Source organism: Camarhynchus parvulus, chromosome Z (assembly GCF_901933205.1).
Source record: "Camarhynchus parvulus chromosome Z, STF_HiC, whole genome shotgun sequence".
In the NCBI taxonomy this organism is placed as follows: Eukaryota; Metazoa; Chordata; class Aves; order Passeriformes; family Thraupidae; genus Camarhynchus; species Camarhynchus parvulus.
This window is the reverse complement of record NC_044601.1, coordinates 29816874-29843943: the sequence shown is the minus strand read 5'-3', so window position 1 is coordinate 29843943 and position 27070 is coordinate 29816874. Positions and strand designations below refer to the sequence as shown.

Here is a 27070-nt window from a genome sequence, read left to right as displayed (position 1 = left end):
TTTATGCCTCTAGAGTTGTTACCCCATGGCTCTAGGGATTCTCTTCAGTGTATGGATGTCCACAGGCTGCAAATACTCAGCACAAATATTTGGAGCAGTAACTTTTAACAGTGAAAGCACATCCTACCTATCAACTGATTGAGGTTTCAGAACAGGACAAGGGAAAACACAGGAATGCATTTTAGACCTGTGTGCAGAAGATAAAATATTCATGTCCTGATTTTTATGAAGTTTGTTGGATTATACCCTTTTTTGACTTAGAGGTGGGATAACTGAGAGGTGTTTTAAAAACTCATTATATTTTCAGTCTCCTATGATGAGTGAGACAATACAAGTGTTATAATTCATGCTATTACAATTAGAAGCTATTTTCTTATTACAATACATCACAAGTGTTTCTTAACTTACCAGCTTTTACTACATTATACTGTAAATGTCTTAAAGCTAACAAGCTAAATTATCCCTCATAAGTCTTACTACAATGTATCTTTCATAGTTTTATTTTTCTAAAGTATTTAATCTTATTTATGAAACCATTCTTTAAAACTTGTTTCTAGTTCCATTTCTCTTTCAATAATATCTTATTCCATAACATTTCTAAATTAACATTTCTTATCTCAAAGTTTATATACAAATACAAAATATAAGCCTTCTATCAAACTTTAAAAATTCTCCATAAATCCATTTCCCACAAAATGAAGCAGATATTCATGTATTCTTTGCAGTTTACTTTGGTAACTCAGCTCTTATCACGTGGGTGGATTCAATAATTACACTAGCATTGCTATGTTCGCATAACTCTCAAAGCAAGTCCTACTGCACAGTTCAACTGTAATACCCAACATATCATCAGAAACCACATTATTTCCTCTTCTTACATAAATACCTAAACAGAAAGAACTCATCTTTTTTTTTTTTTAACTTTTTTAACTTTTCTTGTGTCTTGTGAGGGAATTCAAATGTTTCCAAAAGGACTCAGAGTTGTCTATACTGAATTCAGACTTTAATTCTTTCGTGCTCTTAAAAGCAGCTTTGTAAATTGGGAAAAACAAGATTTTCCTCTCCACATATGAAACACAATAAACCAAAAAATATTTCTCAATTATTGTAGCATCAGGAACTGAGGTTGTGAATACGTGTATACGTGAATGTATCTAACTTGAAAATTCCACTTCATTTGCAATTTACTAATAAAGCAAACTGCTGTGTACAGCAAACTGCTGTATTGGGATAACAAACATACATATTAAATGTTGTAATAATCTTTCATTGATGATAGATTTATCAGTTCTCAGGTAAAGAAAAAGTGGTTATAATTTTTCTTCACTTAAAGACCACATTGACTTCCTTCTCAGGGTCAGTAATGAATGGAACAATAAAAAAGGATAGAAAAATCTTACTTTCGTTTTTTTTTTCTGAGGTTCTGACTGGATTCCAGATAGAGTTAAAAAAAGATGAAAAATACTACAAATTTTAAATATCTAGGTCCTTCAAACAAGGAAAACTATAGGTTGAGCATTGCAAATTTACTGGTTGAATGAATCGTAATTAAAAGCATCTGCTGTTTGAATAGAAATATTCTGTGATAATTTGTTCAGCTTATTTCCACATTATTTCCTTTTCCTGACTTGAAAATAAATTCAACATCAACATTTGTATTCATTTGGATTTTCCCATTTTAGACGACAGATAATTTTGTAATTTTTTATGACAGTGGTAGTTTATAAAATGTACACTGTACATTGGGGGTTTGAAGTGGCTTTCAGGTCTTAGAATTAGATTTTTCCTAATTTTCCATTGCCTTCAACTCTGTTCTTCAAATTTCTGACATTCAGCACTGAAAGACACTTATCTTTCATTGAAAAGCCATAATACCTCTAGTTGGAAAAACTTAAAGTAGAAAAAAAACCTTAAGAATATATAAAGGCTTGTAAAGCTGAATCAAGATTAATTTTCATGAAAGTTTAAAATTTTAAGTTATCAATTGTCCCTAGGTTAGCAATCAGGATGTTTTTGTAATGTCCTTCAACTCTAACATCAGCACCTGTGGACCTTGCACAAAATTTAAATTGGATTACGATATAAAGCTATGATTTAACTTTACACTGAATAAATTACACCTTAACCTAAACATTTTCCCTCTGTGCTATTTATATACTTCTTGGGATGTATTTTTGTTTTGAGTTTTGAGGGATTTTGTGTGTTTTTTCTTTAAAATAATACATTGCTTTTAGCTCACCTTGGAGTAAGATAACTAATTTTACAAGCATCCTCTTGCAAAAATAATGAACTTGCTTTGGAATTTATCCCTCCTGACTATTAAGAAAATTACTTTGTTTCAGAATAAATAAAGATTTGCTGAAATCTTCCACAAAAAGATATTACTTTCAGCTGCCCCACACAAAGTGGATGGAATACTTTTCATTATTTAAAAAAAATTAAATGGCACATCACTAAAAAAGAAATTGTAGGGCTCTACATAAAGTTTCGTCTTCTCTCCTGTAGTAAGTGATTTTTCATTATTCCTGATTGGACTGGGTCTGGCTGGGATGGAGATCATTATCTTCACAGCAACCCATAAAGTCATGTGCTTTGGATTTCAGGCTAAAGAAGCTTTGATAGCAGATCAGTGTCAACAGTGCTCACAGTGCACTCATTTTTTCTCTGTTTACCCCTCTGCCCCACAACAAACAAGCTGGGATGGGACACAGCCAGCACAGCTGACCCAATGTGATCAAAGTGATACCTCCCCACCATATGACATCATGACAGCATTAAAAATGCTTTAGCTCAGGCAAGAGAGAATGCTTTCTGAGATGGTTCCATGTCTGAAAACATGACTGATCCCAATCAGTTAGCCCTACTGATCCCCTTCAAACAAATATTTTGTAGAAAAGCAGAGGGTAGACATTTGAGTCTACCAATTATTTCACTAATTTGTTTTGCTAAATATGATCCAGACTACACTAAGTAAATAAATATAAAGAGAGGAAGATAAAGACACGCAGAGCTCTTACACTAAAAAATGTTAAGATGTGTAAAGTAATGCCGTTTAGAAGAATAAGATCAAGTTAACCACAAAAATTCACTTTTAGTTGGTGACTTTGATAGCTTCAGGAGTACCTTCAGAGGGATCCATAGAGGACAAATGTTGTATCAGCAAAATCACTACAAGAGGCAGATTTTTTGAGGTTAATAAATAAATAGTGGAAGCCAAAGCCTGAGAAGAAATGATTACTGAAATATTAGGAAAGCAAGGGGTGCCTAAAGAAAGAGAACTTAATCTCAGTAAGTGCTAAATAACACTTCAGAGTGAAGAAAATGCTCAAAAGGTGAAGCACCATCTGATGAGCTTGTAGAATTTTTTCCCTACTTGATTACAGAAGATGATTGCAGAGATACTTGCATTTGAAAGGGGGCTGGGGAGAAAAAGTTTGAATGAATCGGTAACTTGTTTTGTCAGAGCTGCATGCAGGCAGGGTATTTAAATGCCAAGGTGTTGCTTCCTGCCAGTCTTGTAAAATAAACAGTATTGGTAATCAATATCAGTGTGAATATATTGTCACATGAATGTCTGCTACATTCCAACTTAAGGCTTCATATCTTGTTTTGAAAGCAGAACCCAAACCCCAGAATTGTAAGGAGCAATGACAGCCGAAACATTTCGCAGTCAGTCCCAGAAGCACTGCTACGGTAAGCCCAATGGGGTTTACTTGTCGTACTAAAAAAAAAAAACAAAAACAAAACCAAAAAAATCCAAAACCACAACTATCCCAAAGTCCTTATCCAAATAAATCTTATATAACTTAAATCTTAAATAAATCTTATATATCTCTTATATAACTCAGAGTTTGGTTGAGTGGTAAAGTATTGATAAACCAAATTTACAATAAGAATAGCATCACAGAGAAGAAAGAAGTCTTTTTGTTGTTTGTTCAGTTTTTTTTTTTTTTTTACTGTGTTATATTAGAGCTAGTCTAGAAATATTATTGATTCTTCTACAGAAAAAAAAAATCCACAAGGTCTACAGGACTAGCAGATAGTTATGGCTCTGAAGAGTCACCCAGGCTGAAGAAGCAAAGGGGTAAATGAGTTATGCATATATGCTATAAATGTGCAAGGAAACAAGGTCAGATTTCATAGAATGCAAGGCTGCATGTCAGGCTTGGAGCAAAGAAAAACACTTTCATTTTAGAAGAAGATGAAACAGATCTTAAGAAACCAGGCTGCATACCTAAGGGATGTTAGTGTCTGCTTCTTGTCTTTGGTTCTTTTTAAAATATAAGTATTTCTATGTCTTTACAAAACAAGCAAAGGAAGGATTACTTGCTTTACATTTATTACTGTACTGTACACAGACAGCTCCTCAGTGACTAACAGACATGATTTGATTCAGCTGCACCCAGAACATTTCCTCTTTTGCTGGAATATGACATTCCTCTGTTCAAGCAATCTCACAAAGCCTAAAACATAAAGTCTCAGAGACAGATGATATGATGAGAAGAAGCATTCACAAATCTTGTATAGTGAGTGCTAGTACTTGACAGTGTCAATACATCTATGCATATAGTGAACTCCCTTGATAAAATCTGAAGACAAGATTCAAAGCCTGCTGAAGTCAATGTACATATTTTGTTTTTCTGCATTTTGTTGGAGTTATAAAATCCTAATTAATACTTTTTTTAAAAAAATGTTGCCTTTTCTCTTATCCTATCATCAACACATCTTGGCAATAAGTGGTTTAGTGTTTCTGAATAAAAACAAATCAAGTTCATATTAGAGCAATCTAGAAGTTGACTTAGTTTACATTACAGTGGTGCCCCTGTATTGTCACTAAATAATCTCCAAAGGATGATTCACCCCCTCTTTAACATCTATCTCATGACACACTGGAGATCCTTATGAACCTCTATTGACTTTATAAAGAATTCCCCCAACTGCAATGGATAACAGTCTTATCTTTTCTGTCATTTAATTACAATATCATCTGTATACTTATATTTTAAATACATGTGTGATTACAATCTATGATCTTTCCTTCAGCGAACATAAGGGTGCAAAAGTCATATATATGCGAAAGCTGCACATTCTGGTGTAGCATATGGGAACAAAACCTGGACACTGCTCACAACTAGTTTATGGGAATCTTACTCTGGCCACTCTGATGCAAGTAGTTCTGCAGGTTATCTTGCAAGTTTTAAACTAATTATATACTTTTAAGTCTTCTAACATACACTGTGCATTTGAATATTGGTGATTTAAAATACATAAATAGAAACAGCTGAATGAAAGCCACCAGAGAAACATCAACCACGATAACTCTGTTGCCTAAAAATTAAGTATATGAAGGGCATAGATTTTTTTACTATAAATGAAATCAGTTGCTTTGAACAAACACAAATAGGCAAGAGTAATTAAAAAGTAATTAATTAAATAGTGGATTAAAAGTGAAAGTCACATAGCACTGCTGCACCTGACACCTTTCCACTGGCTGGAGGCTAAAATAGCATGATTTCAGTTTTGAAAGAAATCATGAATGGTCTAGAGCAGTTGGTTCATTCTCATAATAAAGAGAGGTGACATCATGCACATAGTGCTTCAATCTTCAGATATTATTTTACCGAAAGAATCTAATAATATATTATTGCATTGCTCTAATACCACCTGATTTACTTATAATTTCTTCTTCTTAATTCATAAGTGATAGATGTGTGGATCACAACAAGCTCATGCTTACAACTGCTGTTCTTCACAGACAATCTCTCTGAGTGCTAATGCCCTTATCAATAGGAAAAAGCAATAAAAAGAAATAAATGCATCTTTTTTGCAAAACCCAAAAAAGCATAAATAAAAGGAGACTGCCAGCATATGTGGTCTCCCAGAAATGCCTTGGAAGGCAGGTGAGGACAGAGATCATCCTTCAGTTACAACTGTCTGAAATATTTGCTATATGGGAAATCAGAATCTGAATGGGATGCTAGCTTGAAGTTTGCATTAAACTGATAGGGTGTAGGTTTGCATCAAATATTAGGACATAGTTCTTCCCTGTGAGGGTGTTAAGACCCTGGCACAGGTTGCCAAGAAAAGCTGTCTGCCCCATCCTTTGAAGTGTTGAAGATCAGATTGGACAGGGCTTAGAGTAACATGGTCTAGTGGAAGTTATCCCGTGGCAGGTGGGCGAACTGGATGATCTGTAAGGACCCTTCCAACCCAAATCAGTCCATGATTTCATGTATACAAAACACTGAAATAGGAGCTCTGACATGAGTCAGATAAAGAACTGCACTACTGAAAGATGCTAACACAGATTCCAAGATTCAAGGTCTTCAAGGGTCTGTTAGATATGGTGGTGCTCAAAGATATATCATGAAAGATGGACATATACTTGTATGAATACACACACACACAGAGTAGGACTCATTTTATTTAGTTGTAGCTATTTATGACAGGGCACGGACATCTTCCAGCAGACCAGGTTGCTCCAAACCTCATCCAACTGGTCTTGAACACTTCCAGTATAACTCAATACACCACTGATGCAAAATACTATGTCTGTAAAATGGAGAAAGTCAAAACACCAGTTATTGTACTTTTTTTACACAGCCTCTGGATATATCTGAAGGCTTGAATGTTTTTAACTATGTACTCAAAACACACAAACAGTAGCCCAGGGCACGCTAATGATTACTGCTGTCACGTATTTATAAAAGCTTAAAGGCTTGTTAGTAAAATATTTGTTTCCTATGGCATAGGGGAACTGAAACTCCAAATGAGCTGAGAGTAATTAGAGCTTAAGGTATCTGATGGAAACTTTGGCAGCTGTCCAGCTCTCTAGGATTTGAATAAAAGCAGCAAAACTTTCTTTCATCTGGAACAAAGAAAAAAATACCATCAGTGAAGTATATGAGAGAAAAAGTGGGGAGAGGTACCACACAGAGTCCTGGAATAACAAAATACAAACAAAAAAAAAAGCAGTACTTCAAGAATATTTCGTACAAGGAGAAAGGGTAAACTAACTTCATTTCAGCACAAGTGGCAGGAAGAAATTATTTCTTTGTTCTTCCTTATCTTTTCTGTTTCAGAAACCCTAAATAAACTGAGAACAAATTTTTCAGGCTTCAAGTTCTAACTCATTAACTGTAACAAAAAAATCTCAGATAATAGATAATTAAAAATAAATATATAAATAGGACCAGGTACATGTTAGGCTTACAGATCTTGACCTGACAGTGGCAAGAAGGGGGTGTGTTATATTTGGTCCCATTATTAAAGCAAGTTCATAGGAAAGCCTAAATATGAGCGCCATAACTTACATTTATAAAAGAATCCCAGACTTTACAGTGTACCACACATAGAGATTTGGTATTTAATAGAATAGAAAAAGAATTATATTTATATAAAATATAAAAAATATAAAATATTCATTCAGCACCCCCCCCCAAAAAAGGAAAAAGGGGAAAAAAAGAAAAAAATAAAAGAAAAAAATTGAAAAAAAAAGAAAAATAAGAAAAAAAGAGAAAAGCATTCTATTAATTTCAGGAAGTTATCACTAAGATTATTTTTACTCAATATAATCAAATTCTACGTAAACTGGGTTTTTTCTTCTCTCTGAATGCCATTAATAGTTTGAAATATGTTTTCATTGTACAGCAGCTGTATCAGCTCTTTGTACTTTTGGTGTACTGTTTCTACATTTGAGGATTGCGAGTAAAAGCATAAATGAAGTTATCAGAGTGCAATGAGTCCCATTGTGCTTCACAAACAAATGAGCTGCTGTATTTAACTCTTTGGGATTGTTCCTGGAATTTGTTTTGAGGAACATATACCTCTGGAAATTGCTTCCAGAGGTTTACAGCAGAGGTACTGTGCCTAAGTTTAGCTGCTTGTGTTAAGGCATACAGTACTATCTGTGGAGAATCATTTACCTATGGAGATCTAACATGTTTGTTTCACTATGGAATTACCCTTTCACTCTTCGATGCACTGCACCACCTTCTGCTGCCTTCAGAAGTCTATTACATTTCCAGATCTTGACTCAAGTTTCTAGGTTTAGCTACAGTTTACCTTTTTGAATCTGTCTTAAAATGAGTGCATGGTCATGGGATATGTGCCTCAATGGCAGAGAGTCTATACTTACACCTCTTATAACTTAAGGCTAAAAAATTTAAGGTAATACTATAACTATTGGGGAGTTATGCTTTCAAAAATATTCTCTTGCAATGTTATCTTGCACAGAAAATATGGCAATATAATTATACAAATATACAATGTAATACACAAACTGAAATAACAAAGAGAAAGGAAACAACTTTAACACCTGTTGACTGGTAGGTGGGCAAATGTTTAAGTAAAACACGAGATAAGGTTCGGATATTAGGCAGCTGAGTTAGGTAAGAAAGTGCAAAACACTTTCCTAAAAGAAGAAGTTATATACCTAAATGGAAGGTAGGACAGGAAGTAATATAGAGAGAGAATTCAAAGGCTGCATTACTTGTTTGTTTAATTGTTTTGGGCCTTTGATATAAAAAAGACAATGAAGACACTGAAGACATGATAGGAGAAGGAAGAGAAAGGTTACTGGAGGAAATTAAAAGCAGTTTGGTACTACTAAGGCCCATGTAATTTTTTGTTTCTATTGTTGTTGTTCTTGTTCTTGTTCTTGTTCTTGTTCTTCTTCTTCTTCTTCTTATTATTATTATTATTATGTCAATAATAAATATTATTAGATGATGATGATGATAGTGATGATGATTATGTCACGGTCCGTCCTAGTGAACAGACAGTGTGAAGGTTCGTAGGAGTGATTTCAAGGTGCAAAGAACCAACAAAGGCACAAGGGATTTGCAGTAACAATCAACAAATGCAGTTTTATTGAAATAAACACAACACAAATGCGTTGGTGAGGGGAACCGGGGAAAAAGGAGAAGATAAGGAAAAGAGGGAGGAAAAGAGGGGGAAAATGGCATATAGCTACCAAAAGTGGTGCTGCTTTATCCTTCAGGGGTCCAGCCATCGAAGTTCACTAGGACACGTCTGGGGACATCTCGAAAGGCATAGCTGATCTGGACCCCAAGTTATACTATCTTTCGTTGGGGGAAGGGGGAATGAGTTTCTCAACTGAAACAAAGGTCTTCAGGGGGAAAGGAATAGGGGTACACAAACTCACAAACTCGAGCCAGGCAACAAGTGAGAACCATTGTTTTCATGGCTCAGTGCTCGCACCTGTGCTTGCTCTGGGCAGCTTTCCTCTCCCCCCCCCGCACACTTCCCCCAAGTTGTGGGGGGGTGGTTTCAGTCACAGTCTCTGGAAGAAGGTGAGAGGGGGTCTTCTTGCACAGGGGTTTCTTGTCTCGGTTCCTTGATGAAGAGGGCAACATCTCTACTTGTCTGTCACGATGGTTGAGGACGGGTAAGAGGGGTCTTCTCTTGGAAGAAGGACCACCCCAAAGCTCAAACCAGCCAGGCCAGGAGGTGGGGAGAAATTCCAGGACCATTGTTCAGAAAAGGGCAGGGTGCCCCTCTTCGAGTTCAGTGTCGCATATAGCAAACAACACCTGTAGAAACAGTGAGCTAAGAGGCACGATTCCCCCCCTCCCCACTGGTTCAGCAGTTTTTGATTTTTCGGCGGTCTCTCTCTTCATGACAATCGTGAGGCAAAAATGAAGGATATTTCAGACAGACTCTCACAGTCAGTAGTAAAGAAGTTTAACTAGTAGTGATAATTAAATCTATTTAAAATGAAATTATGTTAGCTGATTTGCTCAGTAGGTTTCTTGGATTATTTAAGATTACCTTTACTCTTCTCATAGAGAACAGCCTCCTCCTCACAAATCATTGGTGAGAAAGCCAGATAACAATACTGGGGGGTGGAGGCGCGGGGGAAGAGAACAAATATCTACAATAATTCATAATATGTTATATTGAGTTTGGTCACATCCTGAATAATATGTTTACTTCTGATCTCCAGAGTATAAGAAAGACAAGGAATTACTGGAGAGGGTCCAGATGGGCCACCACAAAAATGATGAGGGGTCTGGAGCATGTCTCATGGGGAGAGACTGTAGGACCTGAGCCTGTTTAGTCTAAAGAAGAGAAAACTGAGAAGGAATCTTGTTAATGCCCATAAACATCCTGAAGTCATGTGCCAAGAGGAAGGTGCCAGACCCTCTTCAGTGATGCCCAGCAACAGGATGAGGAATAATGGCCATAAAATAAAACCCAAGAAGTCTCATCTCAACATAAGGAAGAACTTCACCATGTGGGTGGCAGAGCACTGGGACAGGCTGCCCAATAAAGATGTAGAGTCTCTGGAGATATTCAAAACCCACCATTGCCTTGCCTTGGCAGAGGGGTTGGATCTGCAGAGATCCCTTCCAACCCTAACTATTCCGTGGTTTTATGGTATTTTATTTCAAAATATTAGCTACTTTCTTTCCTCTAGAGATGATAAGGGCATGAATATAAAACTGAAGAACGCTAGTGTAGATAACTCATATATTAGGCAAACCACAAAAACAACAACATGGTGGAAATAGCACTCTGAGACAGACCCTTAATGACTCAGATGTTCTGAATTACTTTTAAAAAGGAACTGGTTAATTCTGTATTGGGGGAAAAGATATCAACTGTTGTATGACACTTCACTGTACTTGTACTCACGGCTCTAATGAAATCACCTGTGGTTGCCTAAATATAAGCACAAAGTACTTAACACACTTCTCAATATTGCCATTACAGGAGTGGGAGAAAAACCCTTTAAATTTAATCTAATCTTAGTTCTCCTGCAACAGAGACATTATATCTTCCCTTGTTCATTTGGCACTGGCCCTCAAAGTCAGAAAGTTCTGGCTTTAAAAAAGCAGTGCCATACTCTTCTGATGAGAGATAATTCTTCCCCCAAACCATTTGCTTAAGAGAAAACCAGGATCAATGGATACAGCAATGGGACAGAGTTTACTTTGTCCAGTTGAATCTCCAGCCTGGTGGGTTTCAAATGTTTAAGCTTACAGTTTCAAATTAGATGGAGGACTTGCTGAGTTCTCTTTTGCACATAGATTTGGAGAAGAAAAGTCAGGCTTTCACTCTCTATCATTGGACTATGAAGGAAGACCATAGTAAGGTAACATTATTGTACAATTTTGTACATCAGACATTTGTAAAATATTTTACTCTTTTTAAAATTTGTACATCAACAATTTTACATACAAACATCTTGTCAAACCAACCATTTGTTATTATTCTTATATGACTCTATTTTTATGTCTGACCTCTTATAAGAACAGGTAGTAACTCATTAATTCAGTGCTTTCCTACCTTCACATCACATGACACAAATTTAAATATTTGCAAACTGGTTGGTGATGGAAAGTGCACCCTCAAATTTCTGCTGATATTACAATGTGAGGACAGGCAGATACTAGGAGGAGTGGGTGATATGCCAGACGTTTGTGCTGATATCCAGAGGGATGGAGAAATGGGTTGACATAAAGATTGTCTAGTTCAAGAAATGGAAACTCCTGAAGCTGGGAACAGCAAGACCAGTCATCAGTGTATACTGGGACCACCCAGCTGGAAAGCAGCTCTGCCAGAAGTCCTGTTGGATCAGATGGTAACCTTCAGTAAGGTTGCTAAAGTAAGCACCCAAGAGTAATAAAATGGTAAAATGGCAGAATTTGGAGTAATGGTCTGCGACAGTGTCCACAGGGGTCAGAGGAAGAGGGAAGAGATGAGGATCTGACTCCATGTTTCAGAAGGCTTGATTTATTATTTTATGATATATATTATATTAAAACTATACTAAAATAATAGAAGAAAGGATTTCATCAGAAGGCTAGCTAAGAATAGAAAAAGAAGGAATGAATAACAAAAGCTTGTGTAGCTCTCGGACAGAGAGTCCGAGCCAGCTAACTGTGATTGGCCATCAATTAGAAACAACTCTATGAGAGCAATCACAGATCCAACTGTTGCATTCCACAGCAGCAGATAACCATTGTTTACATTTTGTTCCTGAGGCCTCTCAGCTTCTCAGGAGAAAAAATCCTAAGGAAAGGATTTTTAAGAAAATATCATGGCTACAATGGTCCAAACTTTTAAATTTTTTGGGGGGCAGAGTGTGTGCATGTGTGTGTATATGATATGAGGTTGGTATTATTAAATACATTACAGAGTTTCTTCCCTACCCCTTCTGGGATTTTATACATGAAGACTATATTGTGGCATTTTGCTCAGATTTGTAAAATCTGCTGGTAACATTTGAAATAAAGTAAAGCTTTAATGTTTATAATGTATTTATATGAAAGTATTTATAATGACTTATAAACACATAGCTCTAAATACAAGAAACTATGGGATTAGTCTTACAAATAGAATAAATAAAACCTCCTTTAATGCTACAGTACTTAGGCATTTTTTATTCCCTTGACAGCTCTTTCCTTTTCAGGTTAATCTCCCAAAACAGTCAGACAACTGGGTTCTCCCTGTATTTCATTAGAAACGTTAGGTTTTCCCTTGCATTTATTAAAAGCTGAATATATTTCACTCAGAATGACTAGATTTGCTATTTGTAGGAACTGATATTTCAAAATTGTAAAACAAAACTCAAGGGTGAAATATGTACTTAGGAAAGTACATGTTATCCTCATAATAACTTCAAGAGAGGAGAGAGGACCTCTACTTCTTTTTGCTTTTCCTTTAAAAAGTAATGATACAGATCAAACCAAACCAATGAAAGACAAAAAATGGAAAGAAAAATCCCTATATTGTTAGATTAGCAATCAGTTATATTCTGAAGTATATGCCTGAACAAGTCTCTCCCTTTTCTATAGTACTAGATTTTATTGAACAAAGAAATGCTTAAGTGATGACTCAGTACTATAGTAAATGTAAAATATAGACAAACACATAAAGCTGTGGTCATTCATGGGCAAATGTTAAACCTTTACAGTTGCCTTTAGAACTAAATGGGAGAGAAAACTTTGAATACAAAACCCACTAATTCTCTCGTCAGTAAGACACAGTGGCATTTTTCTGGAAGATAAGCATAAAAAAAAAAGTTACTCAGGTTTTCAGTGAAAAATAGTGCCTTTGTTCAATGGCATAATAGCTCACAAATGACAGTTATGTAGAACATCAAGAATACTTTGTGTTTTTAGTGAAAATTACAAAGCTGATTTAAGAGTATTCCCAAATAAGGGAATAAGCTAATACATTAACTTTACTGATGGTTTCCTCTACTGATAGACAGTGTGGGATATGGTTCTGCCAGACAAATGCCAGAGGGGCAGCAGAAAAGTCTTAAACACTTTTATATCAGTCTACTTTTCAGTCCACTCACTTTCTACACAAGAAAACTTCATATGCCTCCCCATTTTAACTTCAGTGGAGTAGTTATATTGAGGTATAGCTAAGTATAAGTAGATATATGAAGAGTGTATATATGTATAGACATATAAACATGAAGTATGTATAGCCAAGAGCTAAAGACAACAGATACAATCCTTCTTTGGTGTAATGAGATTTTGTCTGAGTCAGAATGCTTAAAACACAATTCCGTGTATATGTTATCATCTATTTTATGAAATTGCAATAACACTTTTAAATTTAAAAAATTACTCCCACCTTTCAATGATTAAACATGAAGTATTGCTCCTCTTATGCAATGAGAATCAAGTATTAACTGCCAAGAGCAGAAAATTAACTTGATATTAGTCATTCAAGATATATAATTTTGCTGTTGTTGTACTTCTAATAGGAGGACATAGATTTAAAGCACTTTATCCAGTCTCTTCTTCGTGCTCCTCAGTTACCTCTTTTTTATGTTCATCTCACAGCTATTCAAATAACTATTGTTTTACATATTGGTTTTACAGAATCTAGCCTGCTGTTAGAGGAACATTTCAATAGACTTTAGTGCCATGTTTCACTGCACAGGATTTGAATGTTTTCACATAAATTAGTTCGGGTTTTTGTTTGTTTGCTTGTTTTTTTAAATAGGCACTTGCACTCAAATAATTCGGTTTTTTAAAGGAAAGACTGCAATATGGTAGTTCAGATGGAGCATTTGTCAATTTTTTCTTCCAGGCAGCATTTAGGATTATTTCAATCTCTGCTTTTATAACTATCTCTTCTATTGTTTCTATGTAAATGCCAGTAGATATGACATGTGGGGAGACATATTCATGGCACACTACCAAGCAGTTTGCATACTCTGAATAAGACACACACCGATCTTCATTGAAAAAAAAAAAAACCTAACCAAAACCAAAAAGTGTAATTACACATTCAGAGGGCATTAGCAATTCTGCAATACATCCTCTCTAACTATGAGTCAAATTGCATGTGGCTTTCACTACAGAAAGCCTGTAGTAAATCAGATCCTATTTGAAAACAAAGTTGTGAAAGCAGCTTATATCAGGGTGAGACTATAATGCCATTTTTATGTATATTGAGTGGAAATCTGAAAAGGTTGAAATGTTTCTTAAAATACATAGAGGCTTTGGCATTTGGCTTTGCTCTGTGTTACCTTCTCAAAATATCCGAAAAAGAAAATTCAAGGGACTGAATTAACCTTTTTAATTATGACAATATATTATACTTATATGAAACATGAAAATCAGAACAGAACTAAACTATTTCAAATTAACACAAACATTTATTTTCCAAAGCAAGAGAATCTTAAGCAATCAAAATAATGGTGAGTTGACATTCCTCCATTGTTCCAGATCTTGAAAATGTTATGCTCCCACAAGCTTTTAAAATAGTTTAGTATTGACTTCCTTGCATTACTCTGATGTTCCATTGAAATGACTCTTCTAAACTGAGCAGGTCTATACAGGAACACTGTTAGCAAGCTTTGTTCCTTATCTTACCTAAATAGGTTTTAAGGAATTACACATTCCATCTGGATTTCTTAGGTTTCTTTCACCCTTCATCCTCCATTTCTATGAGCAGAAGGAATCAGTTCTTGAAAAATAAGATTATTTGGAATAGGTAAAAAAAATTATTTCCCCCCTCTGCTTTGCTCTGCTGAGACCCTGCCTGTAGTGCTGTGTTCAGCACTAGGGTCCTTACTATAAAAAGGATCTGGATTTATTGGAGCAAGTCCAGAGGAGGCCACAATGTGGGTCAGAGGGCTAGAGCTCCTCTGCTATGGAAACGCGCTGAGAGAGTTGAGGGTGTTTAGTCTGTAAAAGAGGCTCTGAGGAAACCTTAGAGCCCCTTCCAGCACCTAAAGGGGCTCACAAGAGCTGGAGAGGAACTGTTGGCAAGGGCATGGAGTGACAGGACGAGGGGAAATGGCTTTATATTGTCAGAAGGCAGGGTTAGATTAAATATTAGGAACATATTCTTCAGTGCAAGGGTGGTGAGACCCTGGCACAGGATGCCCAGGGAAGCTGTGGTTGCACCGTCCCTGGCAATGTTCAAGGCCAGGTTGAACAGATCTTGGAGCAACCTGGGATACTGGACTATGTCCCTGCCCATGGCAAAGGGGTGGTATTAGATGATCTTTGAGTTCCCTTTTAACCCAAACCATTTTGTTGTTCTATGATTCCATGAACTGCTGAGTTAACTTTCCATGTTCTTAACAATTTTCAGAATTTCTGTTAGCCTTTTCTTTCATGCTGTTGCTTTTTTAAAACAAAATAAAGCAATGAACTGCAGTTAACATCAGTGACTTTCTGGATTTGGAGAATAGTCTGCAATATCAAATTTCCATTCCACTGAAAACTCCGGAGAATGTTAGTACAATTTCTGTTTTCCCAGAATGCCATTTGTGGTTTGTTATTTGAGGTATATATACATTTAAATATTTGAGGTATATCTCTTTCTACCTCTCTTTCTGTGTACTTTAAAACATGCTGTGGAATGATACATCTCAGAGATACCTCCATTAGCAGAGTACAGCCTTTGTGCCATATTGGATTCACATGATAAGAGGTGAGCTGTTCTTCCTTTAAAATAAAGATACATAGGCAAAGGTCTCTTGGTGCTATCTTTCAATTATAAAATAATCACAGCATGGTATTGAGTTAAGAAAAGGTTTCCTTTTGAGGCTTGTTTAATTCATCATTATACATGATTCAAATAATCGAAAGATATTTTGCTAATCTGTGCAACAAAACAGCAAAGGAAAATGTAACTCTTCATGAGGGCAGAGGAAGACATGACAAAAAATACAACTGAAGGTAAAAAGTATACAAGCAAAGGTACAAAAAAAACCCTAAGAGAACAATGTTTCCCATCTCCCTTCTTCCCCTTCCATTGGAAGGAAGCGTGATAGTGGGTTTCATGACATATCTGAGAAACCCTCCTTCCAGGTGTGGGCGTGTCTTGGCCCTTCATATGTATTGCTATCATCCTGGAAGGTATTTGAGAAAGCAGGATGGAGACAGGCAGTTCCTACTGCTGTAATACAGCAAATTTTACATCTGAAACATGGTATTTTGTACCCTGTGGCTGGATTAAAGTCTATGATAACAGGATTGCTGTTTTTTAATGAGTCTCAGCAATTTAAGATCTTAAGCAGCTGGCAATGTGTAAAACTCTTGATGTGATACTGATAATAAAGTTTTCATACTGCTGCTTATGGAATTGTTGGTACAGTACTCTCACTATAGCACTGCAGAGCAATTCATCTGAGACCTTGCTTCTCCACTGACATCCTACTACTCTCAAATATGCCATATTTTCTGTACCTGGCAGGTAGGATTTACTTTCATTTCTTCCTAGAGTCTGATGTCCATGATCTTAAGTTAGGTGATGAGGCGTGGTAAAGCTCTAAAAAAATAGTGTATATTCTTGCTATGCTGGCATTGAAACTGAGGGACAGAAAAAGGCAGAATATGGCCAAACACTGGTATTCACACAAGGAGGTAACGTCAGGCATTCCTGTTGTCCAGGTACTCTATTCCCTGGGAAACAGAGGTGATGCCAATAGGTGGATTGGCTGGTTAGGACAGTAGAGTGGAAGGGTGAGAAAGCAAAGGAAGAAAGCAAATGCAGAATTAATAGATAGTTTGGCACAGATGTAACTAAACAAATTTATGTCAATGCAAATTTTCATTCCCATAAGAATACATTATCCAGAGGGAATCTGAGTTACAGATATGTGAGTTCAGTTGTAGACTGGAACAGTATGATGTGCACTGCTGTAAATCACATACACAAGCCCATAACTCCTTCATTTATTATCTGCTTTAACTGAGGCATGAAATAGCCAGGCTTTCAAAGGTAAGCCCAATTAAGAGTAGTACCATAGGAGGTGATCTGTCAGTCCCCCACTCCCCTGCTAATACACAAAACCTCAGAAGCACCAATACTAAGAAGCATCCTTTCTGAGTGAGAAGGGGCACTGTCTTCTCTTATGCAGATGTAACATGAGCTAATCTGCTGCTATTGAGAGATCTCTCCCTACAGTGAAAACCAGATCTAAAAGATGGAGCAGTAGGCTCAAATACCTACATAAAGAAGACCAGTGAAGACCACTGCCAGCTCTAAATCCATTAGAAAGGGACTGTAACCTTGTCTGAAATCTGCCAGTCTGAATTTGTTCCTCTGGGAATTGCTGACCACCATCTGGCATGAATTTCAGCAGAAGCCAGAACCCTTTATTCCCCTCATGGTGCCCCTATGCCCGTCTCCTGCAGGGACGAAATCTGCCTATTCCTTGTGTATGCCAAGGCAGCTCCTTGTTTCATTTTTACCATGTACACTGCAATTTCTCATTAGTTAGAAGGATATTAGTATTTAGCCTTTCCTAATTTTCTATTCACTGTGCTAAACCCTTGTTCCAGATTGCAATGCAAGATGTATGCCATTACCATCTGTATGGCCGATTATCTTTTGTCAAGTGGGCAGTTTGCCTTATCTCTCTCTTTGAGTGACCACAATCACTCCTCCCTCGGGAGGGGACATCTGCTGATAACAGACTATTGAATGTCACTGCATGACTGATAAGAATTATAATATCCCATTGTGAGATGCTCCGCCCAGAGGGAGGAGCCAAGCATTACTACCCAGGTATAATCCAGAGGTTTTGAGACACCAGCACGGCTTTCTCCACAGGATTCCCCACAGGAACAGCAGCTGCCTCTTCTTCCACTGGATCTTTGGAGGAAGAATACATCCTTCTCAACAGAACCCCCCTGCTCAAACAGAACTACCCCTGACATTTCAGGAGCACAACAACCACATTTTCAATTAGACTGCTACCAACACCCTGACCCACAGGGTGTCAGGTTGGGTTCTGACTCTTTCAGTGTTGTTCTTGTGTACTGCATTGTTTATTTTATCCTTTTATTTTTCTTCCCTATTAAAGAACTGTTATTTCCCGCTCCCATATTTTTTAGCCTGAGAGCCCCTTAATTTAAAATTTATGGCAATTCGGAGGGGTGGGGAGGGTTTACATTCTCCATTTCAGGGGAGGCTCCTGTCTTTCCAAACCAAGACAGCCCTGCTACTTTTATAAGCACATATACTGTTGTTTACAGAGTACAATTTCCAAAATACAGCCAAAGCCTTGTGTATTCATATTATATACTCTGTGATTGATATACTTCACCAAACAGCTCATCTTTCACTGTTTTACAGAAATGAAGTTAGAAAAAATCAATGCATCATTGCTCATTACAAGGAAATGATGGATATCCCTGCAAATTGTGCGATATCAGTGAAGGTTGCAAAGCTATTCACCGGCACCAAAAAAGCAGCAAATTAACAACTATATACCAGCACATCTTGGAAAACCTGAGATTAAATTTCATCAGTGTTAATGAGTTACGATTTAAATGTCAAATGAAACTAGCATTATTTGTAGCTAACTACTGCTACAATAATTGCCCCCATATAGCAGGTGCCAAACATGCAATGTTTGAACTTCCCCTTTTTCCTAATCATCATGAATGTCATATCGAAGCATATATACAAGACCTCTATACCTTTCAAAGTATTATCACCATTAAATCTTTAGGTACCTCTGATTGAAATAGAACAGTGAAATGACAGCTAGTTTAATTGTTTAATACCTTTTAGAATTCAATCCACACTAAGTTAAAAATAAATAATCATTGTGAGAGTATGTTTAGGTTGTTCTAGAATGAGTTAGTCCTTAAAACTATAGACTATGTATGTTCCTACTCCTACTAGTTTCATGCTCTGGAACTGATTTAAAAGTCACAACAGAAATACAACCAGCTTAAACAAATTGTTTCATATAAGTAAATCCTATCACAAGCAATAAACACAATAGCAATGGAAAAAGTGATAAGTAGACTATGTGAGAAGTAAATGTTTAGATTAACACATTATAAGGTCAAGAAGTTTAGGCGTCTGGGCAGTTACATAATATAAATCACAGCATTTTACCTATTAAATCTTGCAGTTAGACAGTTAGATTAGTGTCCTAAGCCATGGAATCCTAAAAAAAATAGATAAGAATTGGAGTTACCATACTGGATTTTAACAATCAAATTGAGAAACATATCTTAATGGAAAAATTCACCCCATGATGGAAGACATACAGAAATTAAACTGTAAGTAGAACAATAGGACACCTAAACTATCCCAGTGTAACATATGAGGGAACTTGTTCTATGTGAGTATATACATAAGGAAATAGGAATTTCATATATAGAATGGATGGTTTAGATGTGTAAATATGACCTTAGAAAGTTACTAATTTTGCAAATACATTTTATAAGTCTCACATGCAAATACTAGTTTCTGTACAGTCAGTAAGTGCATACAGAAGATTTGATGGCATCACATGAGCAGACATTTTAAAACTTAATTGGCTTCATATAGATTTGATGTCCAGGAAATTAGATCTGGCTACACCTTAGATAAAGAAACATCTGTTGCATGAATCAGCATTTTCTCCCCTTACTTTTCAGTTTTCAATGACACAATTCATGGAAACATTAATTTAAAAATGTAATTCAAAAAGATTTTTTTTTCCTGGTAACTTAAGTTACCAGAAAGTTTTAAGTTCAAAATAACTTCCACTATTATTATTTATAAGCTTCATTATATAAACATTCCTTGAGAAGACCAATCTATAGCTTATATATTACACTACATTATGTTACAGCTACATCTAGAGTTTTATTCTTTAATTGTTCCATTAAGCAGGACATAAATTTTACCATCAAGGCAGAATATGATTAATACATGCATTAAAGAATTTTGTTGATTTTTATACGTTATACATATAGCTATGCCTGACAGAAACATTCTTTATTCAAATACAAAATATAGGTAGATATTTTATATTAAGCCATTGGAACTAATAACCACAAACGGAGAAATTATTTTATTGAAATGAGTGAGAATGATGCATTCCTCAATGGTGTTATTAACCGTTTATTTAAAAAGTTTCAAGTAAACAGCACAAAAAATTAGCCAAATTTGTAATGAAAGACAGTCCTCCATGCAACAGCTGGGTTTATCCTGTGCTTACAGGTTACATCACTGTTCTCAGAGGAAGTTCTGTAGGTATTAAGAGTATAGTTATATTTTCCTGTTTGTTCATTCTTATCATGTTTTTTTCCTTTCCCTAGCTGCTGTATAAGGACTACCCCAAGGATACCTAAGCAGCTGCAGAAATACTAAGATGTTTGTCAACATGTAACTTCTGTCGATCAACAGCCAGAGATATACCGTAGAAACCAAAGCTCCATCATTACTGAGAACCTTTATGGAAGTTAGATGCCATTAACTAAGTGTGGAAATTATTACATGCAAATATTGTCATGTTTAAAATTGAAAAAAAAAGCTATCCTTTGCAACTCACCTTTTCATTTCTTCCTACGGAAAAAAATCAATAACTAACAAATCAGCTTCCAAAGATGAGGATAATTTTAGCGTTTCTTAAAACGTAACATAATTGTTCAGTGTATCTGTATTTGGAGTCAGTATATACAGGCTCATGGGAGAATGCAAACCTGCTTAACATGCTTTTTATGAAGGCATAAATTATAAATACAGGGAAGTATAAATAGTAAGGTTTCTCTTGCATTTAAACACAGATAATAATATGGAATTTTAACAAAAGGATCACAGCTATTAAGAAAGACTGATAGAGCAATCATGTAGCACTTTTTTGTATACTACTACAGTTAAAAAGGTATCATGGTTTAAAAATCCTGCCAGAAGTCAAGCCCCAGGCAGTTGCTTGCTTACTGCCCCACCAGTAGGACTGGGGAGAGGACTGAAATGGTAAAAGCCAGAAAACTCATGAGGTGAGATACAGACAGTTTAAGAGGGAAAGCAAAACCCATGCCCACAGGCAAAACAAGGAATCAATCCAGTGCTTCCCAAGCAAAAGCAGTTGTTCAGCCATCTTCAGGAGAGAGGGCCTGACCACATGTAATGGTGACTTGGGAAAAAAGTGTTATCACTCCGAATGTTTTCATTTGTCCTCTTTCTTATCTCTACTTTATATATTGAGCACGATGTCACATGGTCTGGAATACCCTTCTAGACAGTTGGGGTCACCTGTCCTGGTTGTGTCTCCTCCCAGCCCCCATGCACCCACAACATTCTTGCTAGCATGGCAAGTGTATGGAAAGCGGAAAAGCAATATATGTAGCATGACAGCTATGCAGGTAGGGAGAAGCAACACTCTCTGTAACTGTTTATTTTATACCTGTGGGAGTACAAGGGGAAGAACTGGAATAGTTGGAGCATTCCAGGTTCTTCATCACAGGAAAGCTGCTTTCTTATCACTTCATCCTATGACAGAAAGACTGAAAATTCCTCTGCTGCTATTAATTTCTGAAATGGGATAAAACTTTAGAAAGGCAGAAACTGTGCTCGAGCAAATAGAGAGAGGCAGGAAATAAGGAGTGAAAGGGAATGTTTTGTGGTATTTGTATCTACTATAAAAGTAATAACTTCCCTTTTAATAACTGAAAGCCACTTTATGTGGCTTTTCACCCTAATAATTAGGGTGTTTGCCAGCTTTCAAATTTTGTAAAAAACCCTAATTGATTCTCTGACATATGTGTTCTTACTTTACTGATGGAGAAAGAATAACCTTGCTCAAATTACTTGTCCAATGCCACACAAATAGTGACAAACCCAGCCTGAACACCTGAGCTCCTAATCAGGCATACATCTGCCTGGAACACCTCCCCGCTGCCACTGTTCTCAAAATATGTACTATTATATTACCTCAAACTAGGGAACATGCACATGTACTTTTCAGGGAATCTAGCCTGACACCATTCTGACACAGCAGGGATGAAGGACTGACTATCCTAGAGTAAATTATACCAGGGATTTCAGAATAGATATATTTGCAGAAGCTCAAGAAATATCAAGAAAAATATTATTACACTTGCCCTGTCATCCAGAACATCCATTTATAAAGAAGTTCCATGAAGGCTTGTAGCTGTAGTTTTGAGTAGTCCAGAGAGGAGCCAGGAGTTGGACTCAATCCTTATAGAACACTTCCAGTCTGAGATATTTCCTGATTCTAAAGAGGCAGTCAACTTCCAAGGCTTAAGAAATGACACAAGTTGATGTGTAGAACCTCCGGCACCAACTAACTCAGGATGGCAGCCTTTGCCTGCAAAGTGAACAGAAAAGGTGTGTTGGGTGCACACAGAGTTAACAGCTCAGCTGATATTACTAGAAGATCTTTCTCCGCAGAATCCTTTTAAAATTTAAAACTATTCTCACCAAAATAATCCTCCCGAAAGAGTGTTGTAGACACATTACCCTCTCCTGAGTGAAATTCTTAGCACAGCTGTCCTTCCAATCCCCATGCCCCCACACACATGCTGCTGCCCTGGAAGACACTTAGGAAAGCTTTCCTCATAAAGGGAATCTTTAAAATAGTTACATTGTATTTCTATATTCTGGCTTATTGTTACTGCTACAGTGACAAGGTTAAAATTATTTTGTTTAGAAATCTGTGAAGAAAGCAAGAAGCAGTAAAGGGAAAGCCACAGAGAGAGCAGCCTACAATATTCTTTGAAACTACAATTTCTTAAAGCAGAAAACCAGCAGTAAATGGGTATATTACAATGATATAGACTGAGGGCTAAAGCCAGCTTCTCTTTTCACTGTGACCCTGGACACAAAACCAGCATAATTCCACATAGCATAGTAGTGTAAGTTGGAAGCAGAGTTTGTCCTCAGAAGGAAAGAAATGAAACAATTTCAGCAGATAAACAGAGCTTGAGAGCTGTGAAAGTGGGAGCAACAGTTTGTTTTAGTTGCCTCAGGAAAAATTCACTTAATACTTTTGGGTAATGCAAAGCTTTGAAAACCTGAATGTTTAGATGCCTTTTGAGAACTGTAGAGAAACATGCAAGTGTAAACGTGCTGCTATTTGTAAGCTCTTTTAACACTGGGAGGAAAAAACAAAATCAAAAGATATCTACATACTGCACTGCCTGGTAATGGCAATCACATGACGTCATCTTGATCCCAGAGGTATTGAGGTGTGAATTGAAGCTGATGTACCAAATAACCCACTTTAGGGAGAAAAATCGTTGATGGTGAAGGTAGGTATAGGTTTGCATGAGGCGGGACTGAGAGCTTGCAAGCTTAAGTAACACAACAAAAATACAGTTTCAGAGAAGTACAGAGTAAAGTAGACACGGAGTCACAGTTCTTACAAGGTAAACAGTACCACCAGGATGTATTTTTAAAACTTATTGTTGGAATTGAATCAGAATCATTAAGGTTGGAAAATACCACCAAGATCATCGAGTCTAACCATCAACCTAACACTGACAGGTCCACCATGAAACCATGTCCTCATGCACCATATCCACATGGGTTTTGAATACTTTCAAAGATGGCAAGTCCACTGTTGCCCCAGGGTTCTATTCCAGTGCTTGACGACCCTTTCAGTGAAATATTTTTTCCTAATATCCAGTGTAATGCTCCCTTGACAAAAACATTTCCACTTGTTCTATAAATACTTGAAGGGAGGGCGTAGTGAGGTGGGGACTGGTCTCTTCTACTGTATCTGCAAAGGCAGGACCAGGGGAAACGGCTTCAAACCGAGATAGAGGAGATTCAGATTACACAGAATCATACAGAATAAGCTGATTGGAAGACACTCAACAGCGTTTCTTCACTGTTAGGGTGGTCAAGCATTGGAACATGTTGCCTAGGGAGGTAATGAAGTCATCATCCCTGGAGGTGCTCAAAAGGCACCTGGATCTGGCACTGGATCATACGGGTTCAGGGTTACAGCGCTCATGTTGTGTTGAACTAGTGAATCCTACCCTACTCCCGCACGTTCCCAGCCCCTCGGCCGCGGAACGAAACCTGTTCCCCTGGCCCGCACAACTGCTTCCATCCGCGCCCGCCGTCCCGTACAGCCCGGCTGGGGCGCGCAGCTCGCGCAGGCGCAGAAGTGCCGCGCAAGCGCAGAGCTCCCCGGGCGGGCGGCGCTTCCCTGGGGCGGCCGCGGGCCGAGGCAGCCGCGCAGGGCCCTGTGGAGCGGTCCAGCCCCCGCCCAGCCGGGCATTGTTCCCGGCCCGTCTCTGCGGGGAAGTTTCAGCCGCGTCCCGGTCCACTGCCTGCCGGGTCGGGGGGGGGGCGCGGTGGGGGCAGGGGTTCGGAGCCCCTTTGTCGCCTCCTCCCCGGCGTAAAGCCGCCGGTGAGGCTCAACATGATGGCGGCCGAGGCCACGGGTGAGGAGGGCGGCTCGGGCGCTGTGGCCGGGACGGCGGGAGCCGCCGCGGCCGGGGAGCTGGGGCACTGCCCCGCCTCGTGCCCTGATCGGGCGCCGGAGCCGCAAGGCCCCTTCCTGGTCGGCGGCGGCCCCCCGGGCGGGCCGGATTTGTGCTCAGTTCTGGGGCTACTGGAGCAGGGCGTGGGGCCAGCCCTTCCAGCGGCCGCTGGGGCTGCCGATCCCGGCTTCCCCCCGCTGCCGCCACCCCCCGCGTTAGCCGGGGGGCTGGGGACAGTGGACGAGGGAGACTCACTGGACGGGCCGGAGTACGAGGAAGAGGAGGTGGCCATTCCGCTCAACGCGCCCCCCACCAATCAGTGAGTACCCACCGCCCCCGCCTCAGTCCTTGTGGGGAGTGGGTACCGCGCCGCCGGGCCCCCACCGCTCGCCGGGGAGACAGTGTGTCAAACTCGGCTGGCTGTCTCGCAGAAGTTTTGCGTCCCACGTCTTCACCTTCCCTCCCTCCTCCGGTTCCGTTCCAGCAGGAAGTTTGCTTTACGGGAACACTGCCCGGGGTCTGTGGAGCGCAGCCCACCCGCAAGTCGGGAGAGTGAACGGCGGCAGCAGGGAGGTCGGACTTCTTCCCCTTCACGGGGAGCTGGTCCTCCGGTACTGAGTGGGATCAGCTCACGGGAAAAAGCCGGCTGAGTTAGTTTTTTGCCGGTTTTCATAGCAGTACTGCAAAGGCTGCCAGGAAGAGTGAGCTATTCTGGTTGTCGTTTAAACTGCCTGTTGGGGAGACATTTCCAGTCACTGCTAGCCCCTTCACGGTAGAGTCATAAACTTAATTTCTGTAAATGGAGTAAAAAAACCATCCATGGCATAAAAGACTTAACTTACCATGTCATAATTTTGTGTTGCATTGCTTTCTGTTAAAAAAAAAAAAGAAGATAACTTATATTTTCCATTTCATATAGAAGCAGCCAAAGTAATGCCCACTTGTTGGATGTTTTTAAAAATTCAGGTAGTTTTGAGTCATGGATTTAAAAGGAATTTAAATAATTTCCAATTTTAAAAGTGTTAACAGAGGGATATTTTTATAAATGTTTTAACTGCCTTGCTGTTTAGCCAATTTAAAGTTGTTTTCATAAAGGTTATGCTTGGAGAGAGGAGACATTTGGAATAAACTGTAAACTTAAAATTAAATTTTAGTGTATTTATCCGTACATCAGTTTAATTTTGATTCCTTTAGTGCTGGTACTAGAAAGAATCTTCCACTAGAGGCAGACTAGTTCTTTGTTTAAGTTGTGTGAAATATAAGATCAGATAATGTTACATAGAGTCCATGTAATTAGTAAATAATCTTAATACAACCTTTGGATTTCACTATAGAAAATCTGCAGGTTTACTCAAAGCACTTCCAAGGTGTGTGTTAGAATAGAAAATAATCGTTTTCTTCCATATCCTTATCATATTCTCCCCGAAATGAAATGGTTTCAGAGGCTTACACTTCTTCATTAGTATAATTTCTATAAATATGTTGTTTTTGTAGTTCTTGCGTATAGTGGGTAATTTAGAGAGTAACATACAGTTGTGTTTAAAGAGACATATGTAGATATGTCAGAAACTTAACTAAAAATCTTTGTGAAATTTTAGGTTCGTTCTTTATATTCTGTCATAACTTGACTAACAGAGTTAACTTTGGCATTATGTTACATACTCTTACGATTTCAGGAGCCATTGTCATTTTAAGTAGGACATAAAATTATAATAGCCTCTATAACAAGCTTCTCTGAGCTTGTTTTGCAGATTAAAAAGACAAGCCCAAAGCAAACAAAAAAGCTCAAACACAAACCAGACACAATATGAGTTCCTAGTCTTCAAATTTTTAGGCTGTAAAGATGTTACAAATGCTTTTTTAAACATGAGTATGCTTTTAAATAGTGTACAGTTGGCATTCTTGCTTTCGTAGTAACTAATACAAAGAGATGGGAAATGAAGCACCTGCAGGTTGTGCACTTCCCATGAGGATGTTGTAAATATGGTTTGCTCAGGGACATCTGGGGAATATATCTTCTTTTAGTGTGTGTTCTTTAATATTCAAGGAGTGGGAGGATACTAGCATATAAGACCTTCTCTTTATTCACAAACTCATAATCTCCCAGTAGGGTTGATTTTTTAATCTTTGATCTGGAGTGAAGCTAATTTGAGGCTTATCTATTCAGTGTGTGCATGTTTTCATTTTTATGGAGCAGAGCAGTGGTGTGTTTATGTTGCAGCTTAATGCCAGGTGGGATTCACAGGATACTAGGGAATAAAGGCGACTCTGTGTTTGTTTACGTCATCTTTTCCCTTGCTTTCTGCCCCATTTGCAGACCTCAGTGACAGAGGCTCAAATAGCATAAGGAAATGCCTTTGGATTTAATGAATGAATGA

At 38.0% G+C, this 27070-nt stretch overlaps 1 protein-coding gene across 1 annotated transcript in view; it reads left to right on the top strand.

Moving 5' to 3' along the window:
- Positions 1–24396: 24396 nt before the first annotated feature.
- Positions 24397–27070, top strand: part of RASA1 (RAS p21 protein activator 1) — a 45356-nt gene continuing 42682 nt past the window's right edge. The window contains exon 1 of the mRNA XM_030969214.1: positions 24397–25011. Within this exon, the coding sequence (XP_030825074.1) occupies positions 24632–25011 (380 nt within the window). The 5' untranslated portion in view covers positions 24397–24631. The remainder of the gene's footprint in view (positions 25012–27070) is intronic.